Source organism: Heloderma suspectum, chromosome 3 (genome assembly GCF_057233095.1).
Source record: "Heloderma suspectum isolate Gila_16-S chromosome 3, 16-S_ref, whole genome shotgun sequence".
Lineage (NCBI taxonomy): Eukaryota > Metazoa > Chordata > Lepidosauria > Squamata > Helodermatidae > Heloderma > Heloderma suspectum.
In genome coordinates, this window is record NC_139460.1 from 13,836,609 (window position 1) to 13,854,187 (window position 17,579).

At 43.0% G+C, this 17,579-nt stretch overlaps 1 protein-coding gene across 1 annotated transcript in view; it reads right to left on the reverse strand.

Annotated features, from left to right (window-relative positions):
* Positions 1-17,579, reverse strand: part of DLG2 (discs large MAGUK scaffold protein 2) — a 1,591,953-nt gene that overhangs the window by 337,503 nt on the left and 1,236,871 nt on the right. Inside the window, exon 14 of the mRNA XM_084842537.1 lies at positions 13,967-14,108. Coding sequence (XP_084698663.1) covers positions 13,967-14,108 — 142 coding nt within the window. The remainder of the gene's footprint in view (positions 1-13,966; positions 14,109-17,579) is intronic.

The following is a 17,579-nucleotide window of genomic DNA, read 5'->3' on the forward strand; positions in this document are numbered from 1 at the left end:
CTTTGTACTTGTGTGTTATCACATGTGGTTTCTGAATATCATCCAGCACACACACTCTATGTCCTTTAAGCCCATAGTGTTAACACAGCTAGTGCAACTCCCCAGCACAAAATGCCTTAAAAGCCCCTTAGGCAGAGGCGACAACATGGCTCCTTGGCCATTTTAAGCCTCTTCCTTTCCAAATGAATTTAGAAACATATTATCTTCATTGATCAGAGAGAGGGTCTGATGGTAACTACAGTAGTCTTTGGGAGTAACTGAGCATTTATGACCTGAATTTGAACAGGGTATCTGGAAATAAGGTATACCATTACCAGTGCATTTTACTGGACACCAGTGCTGGAGAACTGGTGACTGCACATCCAAATTTTGAGTGTAGAAGAAAGCCAACAGCGAAGTGACTGCGAGCAATTCACATAAAATAGTACTAATACAATCAGGCAGAGTTCACATATGTTAGATTTGTGTGGATTCATCTGCCAAGGGCAGATACTGTTACTTTTTTGGTGGAAGGAGAGACACTGCCCTTTCAGTGTGCAGCAGGAGAGAAAATGCAAAGTTTCTAACCTTGGTATAAGAGTCACAAAGCAAGCTAGCATCCAGATGCAGCTTAACAGTGAGTTGGAGAAGGTGATGCACAACAGTGATGGACAAGCAAAGTATTTGATCAGAGGGATTCTGGAATGGAAATCAGAGGCAACGGGAAAGGCAGAAATCATAGTCAGTACCCACGCTGGATCACAGTATTGAATGATACAACTGAAGATTGTTCATTTTTATTTTAGATGGGGCTATGCAAGGGAACAAGCATGGAGGCATGTTATAGGTAAGGTAAAAGAAAGTAAGATAGCTTTATGTCAGGTGAAGGTGAGGAAAGATCTGGGTCTAGCATAGCTCCTAATGTACGAGGGGATTGAGAAATTATCTGAATTCAAAACCAAGGCCCAACGATAGTTTTTAAACATAAGAGCCTTATGCCAAATATGGACTATGAGAAAATGAGGGACCCAAAATACCTGGGGTTGCCTCTTCTCTCTCTCTGCTTCTGCGATACCATTGCTTCTCCTCAACCCTGAGTTTTGTAAGGGGAAAAGCCTCACTTCGTTCTCACATGCTGAACCTCCCAAGCCTATTTTCATTTCATTTCAAAGTTTCTGAAGTTGTATTAAATGAGTGTGAACCACTCCACCAACACTAACTGAAATCCCACCCCACATATTTGGTAACAAGGAGGAGCAGAGATTCCTGTTTGGATGGTGTGACTTCTCTCTGCTCTCAATATGTTGTTTTAAAAGTTACCAAATTGTATCAACTATGGGAAGTGTAATGAGTCCAAAGCTGCCCCTGATAGTACAGCCAACACCTTTGATCCACCAAATGGGAATCACTTGGGTTCTTTTCCCCTTTTCTAGCTGAAGAGGCCAGGTAAGTGTGGAGTGATGTGTGCCCATGTGAGTGGTGGATGAAGGCTAAAAGAGATGTTGGGGACCACCAGTGTTGCTCCAATTTCATCCCATGATGATGGAGGCGAAGTATATGAATCATGTGTGTGTCTGTCAAATGAAGACTGCAGAATCCGAAGCGATGGCAAAGACAGGTTTAAGGTCAATTGAGGTCTTCCGGGGCTACTTCTCATATTTATGTCTGTTAGATTCCCACCACTCATTATTATAAACTATATGCTCACTAGTTCATGTGACGTTGTATCAAGTGCACAAGTGGATTTCTAGAAGTCCTTTGAACGGCAACATTCCACAACTGATTATAGATATTATGGGTCCTTGGGAGACACTGGATAAATGCAGACAACCATTTCCCAAGCAGTAAGTTACCACACATCCATGCCCTATCTATCTATCTGTCTGTCTGTCTGTCTGTCCGTCCGTCCGTCCGTCCGTCCGTCCATCATCTATCTATCTATCATAAAAAAAACAGGGAAGGAAGGAATGGTAATTCACCTCGCCATTTGGCAGGATCTTACAGAGAGCCTATACAGATGATCATTTTCCTTACGTTATGGAAGCATTGTTATGTTATCTTACGTTAGGAAGCATAAAAATCTTACGTTAGGAAGCATTACACTTCAGCACCTGAGGTGTAGCAGAATCTTCCTTAACCATTTGGCAGGTTGATAACAGATGCTTGTTAATTGTAGCCCCAGTCATGTGGGAAGCAGATATTGTGAGGATGGAGACGGGCGGTTGGAAATGAATGAATTATATGAACACATGGGAAGGGCTGATCTCAGAACTGACTCCTTGGGAAGGACTTGGGTGTTTGCTGCCATGTGGCAGAGTCATTCAGATGCAGTCCAGAGACATGTGGGATCTGCTCATTGAAATGCAGCTCCCATGTGGCTGTAAGCCATGGACCACCAAGCTACCCTAAGGCAAAAGAGCTTATCCTGGGCCAGCTAGGTCATCTGGATGGGCTCGGATCACAGGCTTATCAAGTGGTTATATGGACATTATGGTAACTTACCAAACTGGGAAATGGTTGTCTTTGTATTCTACTTGTGGGGACTCCTCTTAAAGTGCCATGAAGGCACTGACCTGCAATCCTGTGCATGCTTACTTGGAGAGTAAACCCCGTTGAACCCATTGAGGCTTAATTCAGAGTAAGTATGCATAAGATTATGCTGCATAAACCACTTCATATATGTTGGTTTCTCACAAGGTAATGAGAAATAGCTTCAGTTTTAGAAAAACCACACGTGTGCCCTATTTACTGGCAATCCTATGCTTTGGTTCCAGTTCTCCCATCCTACCACAGGGTGACAAATACAGTGGGAAACCCAGAAAAAAAATGGTGGCTCAGAGTCTTTTGGAAGGAACAAAGATATGTGATTAAATTAAGGGTAGTTTATGTAAATATAAAAACAAATGTGGCAAATTGAAAATAAGTAATAAAATCTTACGTTAGGAAGCATTAACTCTCGAAATGGATTTAAAGATGTGCAGGGAACCAAATTAAAAGCCGTTAAGAAAAAAAATGTAAAAAAGAAAAAGGATAATCACTCTTTCAAGATTGATCCATGTCACTTTATCCACAACCAAAATGCTTTCAAAGACCCAACAGCTGCTCAGTTTATGTCTTTTATTGTGATTAACGCAAATACAAAGCATTTGTTACACTTTATGATTAGAAATAGATTACATAACAAATGCAAGCCCCCCACCCCCACAAAGCATATGGGGATGCTATTCCCTGTTCAGTTTGTACACAGTTGTCTTTTTAATGTCAAACATTTAATTTTACATTCTCAAATACGCCTTGGGACAAAAGGGTTCACCATTATTCTATACATCATTCAAAACGGGCTGTACCTGGTAATCCTTCAAATACAAATACAAATTAACTTTCTGGCTGCTGGGTATATATGCCTCATTTTTACAGAAATCTGACAACCGTATTTAAATGCCTTTGGTCGAAATGATTCTACTGTCCAAAGATTTGAACAGTGGGAGTACATGTTAATTTGCAAAACAAAATCAAATACTGAAGTTACACCAGGAAGTTCTGTTTACTTATACGCCAGCAACCACTACGAAATGACTATGAACACTCAAGTTCCCATCTTTAAATATTAAGTCTAAATGGCTTGAAATAGTACAGGCAGAAGAATATGAATAAGTGGGATAAACACACCAGTGTATGCAAAGGCCACCTAAAGATGGAGATTTATATCTCATATTTGAAAATCCTCTTACCGCAACAGATGTGCCCCCTTTTCAGATTACCATTTTTCAAGACAGTTTTGGACAGAAGCTAATTTAGTTCATTTTGCATACATTGGGTTGGATCCAATTTAGGCATAAGTAACTTAAGTCCCATTGATTTCAGTGTGTGTACTCTTTAAGCATGACTAAGTCTGGATCCAACCTATTCGGATTTCAAAACCACACCAGAAGCATTATCATTATACAAGTCCCTTTCTACTTGAGTGGATCACCACATTAACGTATCATGATATGGATGTAGCATTAACCTATCTTGATATAACTATTCAACTGAGAGTTTTAGAAGCAAACAAGCTAGATGTGTTGCTAGTGAAAGTCTTCTACTATGAAGTAACATACTACAGCCTCATTATATTCTCTTAGTTTTGTTTTAAGTATATAGCCATTCTTCCATTATTTCCCTTCCTCCTGGTTTTTTGTTTCACTTTGAACCTTATACTAACTCTTTATCCCTTCAAACTTTTGCTATGAAGTAATTTCCCCCCTCTCCTATTCTGATGATATGAAGAGCAATCCAAGGGCAAGGAACACTCTTGACGGAGGGCTCCAATTTCAGAGGCTCCATCCTACGGGCAGGGCTGGAGAATTGTCTCTCTATCCTCCAAAAAGGGAATTTATGTTAGATGGGTCTCGGAGCCCATCTAACTTTCCCTCTGTGTCAGGGGTGTGGTGGCCTTTGCTGGGAGAGCTTAGGATTCCTCCATCCCCACCCACTGTCATGCCTCTGAAACTCCCATTTCTCCTCCTCTACAAGGTTGGAGTTGCGACCTGGTAGAGGAAGCCACCTCAGAAACCTCCATGGTGGCTGGGAGGAACCAGAAGGAGGACTTCGACTTTGGAAAACCCCTTCCGAGGTCACGGCTCTCTCTAAGACTAAGGGGGAGGGGTCTATACAGTCCTATGGGATGCTGTCTCAGCACATAGGATTGCTCTGTTAATCTGTTTTGGGAATTTCTTTGCTTGGGAAAGGGCCCTTCACATGGTGAGCTTTGAAAAGCAGCACTTCAGTTTTTGTTCAAATACTTCACTGCACCTTTTTGACCCAAAACGTTGCCTACAAAGCACCTAGAATCAGAAATAAACATTACACAAAAATATTATGCAATTAATTTTCAGAATGTATGCTTCATCTTCTTACCAGAGTTTTATGGCTAAGAAACAAAAGCGCACGCACATGCACGCACAGCTTGAAAAACACACACTGGTAACGGAAATCCATAAAAATGTAAAACAGCCTAGGAAAGGTAGAACACGCAGGCCTCCTGGCAGTGACAGCAGCGGAGGGACATGTGGCTGCAGCCTTCACACCACCATGCATGAACTAGGAGGAGGATTCAGAGCACCATCGTTGCCTCCACCACACGACACGGCTGTCACTGCCACCTTCAAGGTGTCATTTCGTGCCCCCAGAATTTGGCACCCAGGGCAGTCGCCCTGCTCTACCTCCCCCTCGAAGCAGCCCTGAGAAGTTGCTGGACTAGATCAGCCTTTGGTCTGATCCAGCAGGGCTCTTCTTATGTTCTTAATGATGGAAGCAAAGGTGCGAGGCAAACATATTTTGTGAGGAAGTTCCACAATGTGGGCAATAGCCACAGAGAAGGCTTGCTCACTGATAGCCACCCGCTTGTCTTTTGGAAGCCAGGTGGATCCAGAAAAGGGCCTCCAAAGAAGTTTTTAGCATACGGGCAGGTTTAAGTGGGAGGAGGTGGTCTATCAGATACCCTGGTCCTAGGCATATATAAGACAATTAACCAATAGTTAATTGAATGAATCAGTAACACACAAAAGAAAAGAAAGAAAAAACAGCAAACAAGAGACCCAACTGAGCATGCAATGAAAGAAGCTGCTTCAGACTGAAAGAGCCTCACATGCTCTCTGACATTTTGTGCCTGGCGTTGGAAGGCTAGCCATAAGGGATTGGAATCAACTTCATCTAGGAGGGAGTTCCAGAGCTTTGCTACCCCAGTGGAGAAGGCCCATCCTTTATTGCTCCCCCTTCCAACACTGTAGTTCAAATGGTGAGGAAACCTAGAGCAACGGCTACAGGGATGGTCTTAAAGTGCAGATAGGTGTCTGTGGGACGATGTGGGCCTTTAGGTATCCTGGATGGATCCAGAACAATCATTGTTCTACACTGCCTTGAAGGCCATTTTGATGGAAGGGTGGAATAAAAGTTCATCAGCATCATCAGCATCTGCATGGATAGCTATCTGCAGGATATTGTCATTCTGAGATATCCTCTTGCAGAGAAGAGAAGAGAAACATTAAGAACAAATGTGCTCTGTGTGCATGGACTGGGGAAAAGTCACCTCATTATAGCTTTACTACAGAGAAACTGAATGAGGGAAACTCAGCTCATTAAAGACGCCCATGGAGCAGTACTGAAATTCCCATTATTCACGAGTGAAATCTACATTTGTCTTGTTCCCCTCCCAGCTTTTTTTCCCCTTTACTTTTCTTCGCTAAATCGGAACCCCTCCAGTGCTGCCAGGACACTGCTGCCTTGCTCAGTTTCAAATAATCAGCATTCATACCAAATATTTCAAATGACGAAGGATCTGACCTTTGAGGCAACAGGGGCTCATTTCAGCAAGGCAAGGCTTTCAGTCATAGCGTCCCATTTACGTAAGCAAACAAGAAATTGGTTGCTATTGATAAAGAGAAACTCCCTGGCACTTTCAATCTGAGAGTGCTTTTCGGCGCTTCCATTTTTCATTTGCTCTTTATGGCTTATGCTACATGCAACATTGTATAACCAAATAACCAAACATGCATTCTATGGCAGAACAGAGCTGTTTTTATGAACCTAAAAACAGGAATTTAGGAATCCAAGGGCTGTTTTTAATAATCTTCAATACCCTGCCATAGCTAAGCCTCAATAGTGAAGTATAACTTTGCTAAGCTTCTGATTTTCATGCTTTCTATCCCCAGGGGCCCTTTCCCATGGCTGTAGAGAGGACCCCCTGCGTGCCCACCACAGAACTCATGAGCATAGCCAAGGATTCCAGGGCATATTTTAAGATGCACACTCAGTTCATGCAGGAAGATTAGTAGTAGGCAAGGTGTATTTCACGCATTTTGTCCACTGCTCCTGACTGAGCATTCCCTTAAATGCTTCTGAGGAACTCCAGGCTTGAACCCTGATAACACAGTTTCAAAAGAGGTGCACTAGGGCTAAAATCAATTTCATATGGGCCAGCTTCAGAGACGCAATGTTCCAAGTTCAATAAACTATGGTTTGTTGTAGCAGGAATGAGCTATAAGCTTGAAAAAACTCCCTCTTGTGCATCTGCTCCAGAACAGACTTTCAGGTTTTCAGGAGAAACCACAGTTTCTCTATGATGTCCAACCTTGGAAATTGTGGTTGAAGTGCTCTCTGCAAGGCAGGTTGGCAAGCCATGCTTAAATCACAGTTTGCCAGTTCAGACATCACGAAACTGTGGTTTAACAAAGCAGGAAGTCTTCTTTTCATCCAGGCACATGAGTGGAGGGGGGAAGAGAGGGTGCTTTTGCTCCCCCCCACTCCAGCAAGCACAGCCTATGCGATGATTTGCAAAAGCTGAGTAGGAGGCATAACGTACAGTTTCCATGTTCCTAATCTCTCTGGACTACAGGCTCCCCTTTCTTTCAATTTCAGTTTAAGCCAAAGAAGGATAAACATCTGAATTCAGCAATAATTGTAGAAACAATTCAAGTTTTAATCTAAATATAGTCAGACGTTTCTTACAAAACAGCTATTTCTAGCTTCCTCAGTGAAAGTAATTATTCTCCTTCCCAGAACCCCAAGATCACTAGGGTCAGATGGTGTGTTCTTTCCCAGTTGAATGAAATAATATCTGAAATCCTATCTGAAATAAAGACATATCTACATGATGTTGATGGCTGGTGAACTAGGTGGCAGCTAATGGCATATTTCCTGACTTTTATTCACACATCTACTACTTTGGAATTATTATTTGATTTAACTGAAATAATACTATGGCAATAATATCATCATAGTATGGGGAAAACAGTTCTAACACATATGCATAGTACAGAATTATACTATATTTTCCAACACAAAACCATGCTGTTATACAGTGAAACTTTGAATGAAATGCATTCTTCAAAACCAAACAATTGAAGTTGCAGAATAAGCTGTAGCAATTGGCTTACATTACAGAATGAAAGTTCATATGTAACGAGAAAATATTTGATTGAAATTAATATTGAAATGATTGGAAATCTTTCTGGTCACCAGCAAGAAGTTGGCAATCAAGAGCCAGTATGATGTACTGTTTAGAGTGTCGGACTTGGACCAGGAGACCTGTGTTCAAATCCCTGCTATGAAGCTCACAGGGTAAATTTGGGCCAGTCACTTTTTCTCAGGCTAACCTACCTCACAGGGTTGTTGTGAAGATAAAATAGGAATGAGGGGAGAACCATGTGGACCACTATGGGCTCAATTTCAAAGGAGAGGGTCAGATCAAGGGCACATCAATAGAGATACAGGATCTCTGAGGAAAACATCTTTCAAGGGATACCAACTAGGGAAGTCGTGGGCATTCGCAGACCCCGCTGGCTGGCTGCCCCCACTTGTCACACCACACTTGCCGCTGGATGGCCTGGCAACCTCTGTGTGGCTCCCTGGTCCCCTAGTGAGCTGCCATTTTGCGTAAAAATGGCGGCTCATTATTGTGCATAAAAGGTCTTTTATGCAAATGGTGTCTGTAAAGCTGCCATTTATGCAAGATTAGAGGTGTGAATGGTCCATTCACATCAGGGGACTAGGCGGCTGTGCAGAGCTCATTGGGCACTCACCAGGCCATCCAGGGGCTCGCACAGCGCAGCGAGCAGGTGTGGGAGGTGGTGAGGGTTCACTGAGCACCCGGTGAGCGTGGACGGAGGTGAGTCTGTCCATCCCTAGTACCAACCTGGTTTCAGTGGTTGATGATATTATTTCCTTCAGTAATGTATGTCTTTGGGGAATCTGATGGATGAGGCCCTAGCCTTTGAGTTTCAAGTGACATGGCACTGGTAGCTCAGTATGGCTATACCCATGCTGGGGGTTGGAGTTGATGGTCTTATAGGCCCCTTCCAACCCTACTGTTCTATGACTATTCTATGATACGCAATTTGGTCAAAAAGCTCCACCTGCTCCTACAGGACAATGTATGGTGTGTGGGAGGAGCTGGCTCAGAAAACTGGGTGGAATTCTCTACCTATGGAAGCATAGGCCAGAGATCAGAGACAGTGCTCATTGCCTTCACACAATCCTACCAAGTCTCAAGTAGGAGATTGGTTGGCAATAATGTCAGATGGCACAATGGGTTTTCCGGGGAATCCTGACACTTTGTGCTTGAGGCTCTACTACAATGACAATAGCATGAGCTGGCACGATGGCTTTTCCGGGGAATCCCGACGCATTGTGCTTGAGGCTCTAGTACAATGACAATAGCATGAGCTGGCACGGTGGCTTTTCCGGGGAATCCTGACGCATTGTGCTTGAGGCTCTAGTACAATGACAATAGCATGAGCTGGCACGATGGCTTTTCCGGGGAATCCCGACGCATTGTGCTTGAGGCTCTAGTACAATGACAATAGCATGAGCTGGCACGATGGCTTTTCCGGGGAATCCCGACGCATTGTGCTTGAGGCTCTAGTACAATGACAATAGCATGAGTTGGCATGGTGGCTTTTCCGGGGAATCCCGACGCATTGTGCTTGAGGCTCTAGTACAATGACAATAGCATGAGCTGGCACGGTGGCTTTTCCGGGGAATCCCAACGTATTACGCCAGAGGTCTCTTGCACTAGCACAACATGTTCTACTTTAGCATTCATGTTGCATTGGATATTTCCTAAGGCTGGGAATCCCCCAAATCACTGACTTTCTAAAAGATCTTTCCTGATTCTGATTCTAACATTCTGGTCAGATAGCCCTGGATCGCCTTTTTTTCTGCACCCTCTGTGTACTCAGTTTGGCTGCCTTGATCATCTTTATTTTTTTTTTAAAAAACCCAACAGATTACACTAGTTTTCCTGTGTAAGCAAAAACTGTTGGTTTATTTTTTAAAAAATCATAGCACATGCTCAGCATCTTTTGTTACCTAAAAATTACACTGCAGTGCACAAGGAAAATAGTTTAACAATGAATTGTTAATATTAAAAATGAAATAGGATGAAGAAGCAAGGGGGCAGATATATTTAAGAAGCAGAATCAAATACTAATGCAATGAATTAGTGGTGTGAGTTGGGGGGGGGGATTTCACCCTCAGTTCCTCTCTGAGTGATACTTTAGGCTCACCTGCAGAAAACGCACATGGCTGTATTAAATTGCAGTATATAGTTCTCTCTCTCTCTAGTTTCCTGATGGAAACAAGTAGAACAGAAATAGGCCACCTCCATGGTTGGAAAGTGTATGTATCACACATTCCATAGATCACCATCATCATGGCTACCATGCAAAGCGTCATTAAGAAGGGGCAGTGTTGGCTCTGTGTCTCTACATTTTTGCTGTTGTGTGTGCGCACATGTGTTTTGTACACAGAGCTACATGAGAAAATAACTACTGCAGAAGGGGAATGAAATTGATCATGGAGATGATTCTCTAAAGGCTGAAGTATGGACTGTCCAAAGATTATGTATCCCACAATATACAGTCGGAGCGGAAAGCAGTGGTTAGAACTAGGGATGGATGAATCTGTCAATTTTGATTTCTAACTTTTCCAGTCTTAAGTTCGGTTCATACTGTTTCCACATCATTTTGAGAATTTTTTTTAGGTTGACACAAAAATCTGTATGCATTTTTGCGTGCATTTCTCCTAATACAGGTGTTTTGTATTTCACCTAAGATATGCTTTTTTGCAAGCAATATCCCCTAAGATAAAGCATTCTGAACACTACTTTCACTAATGTACAGATTTTTTGTGGGTGTGTTTCCCTAATATGCATTTTGTAATTTGAGAACTCCATTGCAACATTTGGAGAAGTGCGAATTTCAGTTTCTATATAGGTTCAAAAGTGCAAAATGAAGTTTGCACTAAAATACAAACCAAATGAATTTCTCCCCCCATCCCTAGATAGGACAGAGAAAACTGCTTTACACAACGTCAACCTATTTGTCTATCTAGCTCAGTATTCTCTACTTTGACTGGCAGCATGTTTCCAGCATCTCGGGAAAGGACATCTGCCTGCTACCAGGGTCCCTTTTTAACTGGAGATATCAGGGATTGAACCTGGGACTTTCTGTGTGCAAAGCATGTGCTTTCTCAGTGAGCTATGGCCTTGTTATTTTGCAGTCAGAGGTATAATGTTACAAAGACTAAGGAGAGAAAGCAGAAACTTCTACTTGTATCTGAAAGTTTTAAGACTGGCCTCTCTTGGAGACAAAATTTCTGGGCTGGATGAACCTTTGATCTGATCAAACAAGGTTAATATGGACATTCTATTCATATGGAAAGTACTTCATTTTTCTGAAGCATTATATAAATATTAGCATGAAATATTTTCTGACAATAACATGGCATAATTTGTTTACATAATTTATGGACAGTCGACTCCAGCTTGGTGCATAATTTCATACTATTCGTGGATTGATTACTCTTTTTTTTTTAATAGTATTTCCCCAAATGCATATGAAACCATTCTTCTCCTTTCCAAATGCATGATGAGATAATGCCAAAACTTTACATTATTTAGTATTTCTCATCTACAGGTTACAAACTCATTACACAAGCTAACAAATGCTCAGTAGCAATTTTGTATAGCATCAAGAAAACTGCAAAAAGCAAAGATTTAAGATGATGTTAAAATAATAATAATAATAATAATAATAATAATAATAGTCAGCAGCAGAGAAGGGAACCAAGGCTGTTTTTCTAGATCCCAATCTAACCACTGGTACATGCTGCCTTTTGTTTCTTATTGAGCAAACTGAACAACGTGAAAATATTCACACTGAATAAATAATACGACATTTAAGCAAGTTCAGAAGCTGGTGCCCATAAATCTTGTATTTGAGCACTTAAAGTTACTCTAAAAGAAGGCATAAGATCTTCTCCCTTTCCAGCAGGTAGAAGTGAACAAAAAGAATAAAAGGGGTTTCTTATTTTGTCTCAATGATTTGATCGTATCTCTTGCACTCATGAGACTCCCCCTATTGGCTGGCAGTTATCCCTGTTCCAGTGGGACACACCTACCAAGGGAAGTCATATCTGCAAAAAGAGAGAGAAGTCACTAGGGCCAAAATCATAAAGGGACCTAGGATATGAAGCTTTGTTTTGTGCAATGTGCTCTCATCAGGACCACTTCACTCAGTAGATTTTTGAAAATATCTACACGTTTGACGGCACTGTCAAAAAATCAGACATGATGGTTTCTTCACACGGATGCAAGCCCTTGCAATGTGGATCGAATGGACGCCTGCAAAACTTCACCCTTCTGTTTGTGGTGAATGAGTGCATGACTTTACTAGAGACTGAGACCAACGACCGGATAGGATCTCCCCCACAGTGGTCCAGATGTAGCACAGTTCTAAGGCAGAGCTCAACAACATCTGGAGGGCCACACTTTCCCCACCTCAACTCTAGGGCATTGCGGCAGGGGGGCCGAAAAAAATGGCTAGGGATCTCTAAACCCAGTGTGTCCTTCTCGTAGACATGTCATTCATAAATGCTGAAAACTAGTGCATGGGAAAAGGGGAAGGGCACGTGCATCTTCCTGGTGGGGAGGGATGTACTGGGAGTAAAGATATATAGTGTTGACCACAAACAGTCCAAACTATCAGGGTGGACATGTGCATTTGACCCTACATGGCAAAAGGCTCCCATAGAGGATTGAGGTTGGTTCCTTTGTAGCTAGGCCCAAACAAGCTAACTGAGCAGACCACAACAGGCAGCTATAGAATGAAACCAAATCTATCTATATGAAATTTTCATCTGCAAGAGTCACATAATGGACCTTTGTGTAATTTCTTCTACAGAGTTTACAGAGGCTTAGTTCGATGTCTGAATAGATGCACTTTTGCTTCTACTGCTATGGCAGCAGATGAAAGAGGGTCCGCTGTCCAATTCAGCCTCAGTGTGTGCATTTCAGCTCCTCAAAAACAGCAAGTGCAAAGTAGGGATGTTGGAGGAATCCATCCAGGGGGTGGAATTCACTGAGCTTTCAACAGTTCACCCCCCCCCAGATTTCGGCTTCCTTACCCGTGAGCTGGCCTAACTTGATCTGCATCAAGTTGGGTCAGCTCATGGATTTTCTGGGTTTTTTTCCTCGTCAATAGAAAGTTGCGCAAATTGTGGGTATAATTGGCATAATTTGCTCAAAATCCAGCTGGAATTTGCACGAGTTAAACAAATCCTGGCTGGAATTTGCACAAATTATGCCAATTGCACCCACAATTTGTGCAACTTTCTATTGACAAGAAAAGGAAAAACCCTGCAAAAATTTCCCAGATTTCTGGGAAAGCCCGCAGCTTGGCTTGCAAAGCAAGCCAAGTTAGTCAGGGAGCAGGGATCCATCAGGCCCCAAAAGGGCTGGATTTTCAAGGATGGACATCCCTAGTGTAACAGAAGATGAAGGGGTGGGGTCGGGGGCATTGACCGAGGATTAGCAGATCCCCCAGTAGGAGCACCTTAGAGGTGAGTATGGAGGCCTGTGGGCCAAGGGCAGAGTAGGGTGACATAAGGGTGGGATGAGCACAAGTCCAAAGGACCAGATGTTAACAACACAGAGGAATAACGGGATGGCAGGGGGAAATTTGGAATTGCAGCTGGCATTGTATGCAGCATGCAATGAATGGACGAATGACAGGAAAATTCATGATCTTCAGTAAGGAGATAGCATAGGAGGGGAAGAGACCAGGCAAGGCCCTTTAGGCAGAGAACAGGACAAGGAAAAATCAAGGTTATGTCGCTAAGGACAGTAGTGATGGTAGGAGAGGTTATTGAGGATGCTCTTATTGTCTACCCCTGTCATGCAATATTGTGTGGCCCATTCTTCTCTAACCAATAATTACATCATAATGAGGACCATCCATCCATCCCCCTCCCAAGGTTAAAATAAGAACATACCCTTCCCAATTATCTTGAGAGACAGCTAGATGGATGGCAGATGGATGCCCCTTCCCCGTATAATAAGATTGTCCCATTGCTTATGCACTGCTGATGTTCTGTTAATGGTATTAAAATCATCCTCCCTGAAGCAAGTCATCAATCAAAGGCACTCAAGTAAAGATGGATATCTGACCTGGTATAGTCATCCTCCACTAGCATGTGCTTTGGGATAGGCGAATATCTTCCCGGTGAAATGGGGGCCAAAGACGCCTTGTATTCTAAAGTGCCATTGTTGCCTGAAGACAATATATGGTTTTCCATAGGCGGGGAATATGCTAAAAGTAAAGGCACATAGAGTAACCATTAGTGAAATCCAACATTATGCGTTTTAGTGCAGCATCGTTTACTTTATTTAAAATACGTATTTAAAATATTCCTATCCCAGCACTTTTGCTCATACATACTGCTTTACTGTTTTAAATTGTACCATTGTACATCGCCCAGAGTGGCCGGGTGACCGGCCAGATGGGCGATTAAAAAATTTAATAAATAAAAAATAGATAAATACACACAGGGAAGTTAAAGCGATTTGGTAAAAAATGGCGTTTAAGAATGCACTCCTGTGCACATTTAGACTGAAAAAAAGTCCTACAATTCCAAGCATTCCCCAGCCAGCCTCAAAAAACTAATTGAGTCCTATCCATGTTTAGACAGCAAAAAGTCCTACAACTTATTGAATCCCTTTAAAATAAAAGACAGAAGAACCGAAGAAACGCTTGAGAGAATAATCCAATTTTAATGTTTTGCCTCAAAGAAAATAAAATCAGGACCACATAAAATGTCTCTGGGGAGAGTATTCCACAGAGTGGGGGCCACCACAGAGAAGACCTTCTCCCTTGTTTCCACCTGTCTGACCTCTTGAGGGAGGAGCAGTGCCAGTTCCAGGTTTGGGGCCTCCTTTGGCAGGACTCTCTCAGAAGTCCCACCACTCCTTCTCCTTCTCCTCCTTGCTGCCACTTGCTTGCTTGACAGGCAGACAGCCAGTGAGCAAGGAGGCAGCAGCATCTGCTTCTCCTCCTTCTCACCACCACTGTTGTCTGGGCCAGAGCTGGAGACAGGCGAGTAAGCAGGCGAAGCAAGTCCAGGGGGCTTCTGTCAGTGGGCCCCTGCTGGAGTGAGGGTCCTCAACAGGTGCCCTGCAATGCCTGCCCTTGACAATAGCCCTGACCTGGAGCAGGCCTCAGCTGGCAATCTCAAAAAATGGGATAGGTTCCAGTGAGAGACAATTACTAAGAAAACAAGTTGGGAGGTAGACTCACTGAGGCCCCTAAAAAAAATCCTGTTCCATTGACCTAAATGGGTTGAGGTTAACTACACCAGTTTCAGGGCTGGAGTACATTTCTGGCAGTGGAGTCTGGTAGCTCCGATGTCAGTGGGGCAGTGACTCCGCCCTGGGTTTCAGTCAGAACCAGTCAGAACTCTGAAGGAGTGATCCGAGGTGCTATTTGGGGGATAGGGTTCAGCAACTTGGATCACTCCTTCAGAGTTCTGAGTGTTTCTGACTGAAACCCAGAGCGGATTCACTGCCCCATGACATCAGAGCCATCACCACTGGTTTCTGGGCTGCTTCAGGGACACAAGAGGGCTTTGGATCCTGTGAATCCAAGGCCTCACTTGATCCACCTCAACAAACTCCCTTCTGCCCTACCACCATTGTACAGTAGAGGAGCAATGGTGGAGGATGACTCCACTGCCACAACGAGGAGGCATCCAGCACAGGAACTCCTTTTCCAACTGAGGACTTCCCTCTCTACCAATGGAGAGGACAGCCCATAATATCCTGTAGGTTCCTGGGATTCCTTTCCAGGGACCATACAATTGCAGCCTGAATTGCAGACCTAATAGAAACATCTTTATCTTAATGATGTTTACCGATAAATTGGAGGCACACTGATGCAAGCATTGCCTAGACTCCAACTCCCTTTCATCCCAACCAGCATGGCTAGTGGTCTGCGGTGATGGGAACTGAAGTCCAACAACATCTGGAGGGCCACACCTTCCTCACTCCTGCTATAAAAGACTGAAGGCACAATCAACATCCTGTTTTGCTATCCCAGCAATGAATAACCAATTGCTGATTTTGATTGAGACAATTGCATTTGTGCCTTCCTTCCTTCCTCAGTCCTTACGCAATGTGTTAATCTAGTCATGATTGCATATTCATGTAATTTATTTTCCCATTCTTCAGTTGTGGGAATCTATCCCTCTCTCTGAAATACTTAGCATACAGAATTCTAGCTGCTGCTATTATGGAACATAAAACTCTCAACACCTGTTATTTACAGGCTTTGCATATGCCAATAAAAATGGCAAAGGCTCAGGAGATGTTTTCATTCCTTGTATAATTTAAAAATTATGTACAGTTAATATTAATTACCCCCTTCATGGATCACTGCCTTGTTGTGGCAAAGGGGCTTGCGTAACTCAGTGAAGCCATAAGCTATGTCGTGCAGGGCCACCCAAGACGGACAGGTCATGGCAGAGAGTTCTGACAAAATGTGGTCCACTGGAGAAGGAAATGGCAACCCACTCCAGTATTCCTGCCAAGAAAACCCCATGGAACGTATCACAAGGCTAAAAGAGATGACGCCGGAAGGTCGGAAGGTGACCAATATACTACTGGGGAAGAGCAGAGGGAATTTCCAAGTAGCGCCAGAAAGAGTGAAGCGGCTGGGCCAAAGCCGAAAGGACACTCAGCTGTGGATGTGTCTGGTGGTGAAAAGAAAATCCGATGCTGTAAAGAACAATATTGTTTAGGAACCTGGAATGTCAGATCAATGAATCAAGGTAAGCTGGAGATGGTCAAACATGAGATGGCAAGATTGAACATCGACATCTTGGGAATCAGCAAACTAAAATGAACAAGCATGGGCGAATTTAATTCAGGTGACCATCATATCTACTACTGTGGGCAAGAATCCCTTAGAAGAAATGGAGTAGCACTCGTAGTCAACAAAATGGTGGGAAAAGCAGTACTGAGGTACAATCTCAAAAACAATAGAATGATCTCAGTATGAATCCAAGGCAAACCATTCAACATCACAATAATTCAAGTCTATGCCCCAACCACTGATGCCAAAGAAGCTGAGGTTGATCGATTCCATGAAGATCTACAACACCTTCTAGAACTAACACCAAAAAAAGATGTCCTCTTCATCATAGGGGATTGGAATGCTAAAGTAGGAAGTCAAGAAATCACCGGGATAACAGGCAAGCATGGCCTTGGTGTACAAAATGAAGCAGGACAAAGGCTAATAGAGTTTTGCCAAGAGAACATGCTGATCATAGCAAACACTCTTTTCCAACAGCACAAGAGGTGACTCTATACATGGACATCCCAGATGGTCAATATCAAAATCAGATTGATTATGTCCTTTGCAGCCAAAGATGGAGAAGCTCTATACAGTCAGTAAAAAGACCTGGAGTTGACCGTGGCTCAGATCATGAGCTGCTTCTTGCAAAATTCTGGCTTAAATTGAAGAACGTAGGGAAAACCACTAAACCATTCAGGTATGACCTAAATCATATCCCTTATGAATATATAGTGGAGGTGAGGAATAGATTTAAGCGATTAGATCTGATAGACAGAGTGCCTGAGGAACTATGGACGGAGGTCCATAATGTTGTTCAGGAGGCAGCAACTCAATCCATCCCAAAGAAAAAGAAATGCAAGAAAGCAAAGTGGCTGTCTCATGAGGCTTTACACAAGTAGCTGAGGAAAGAAGGGAAGCAAAAAGCAAGGGAGA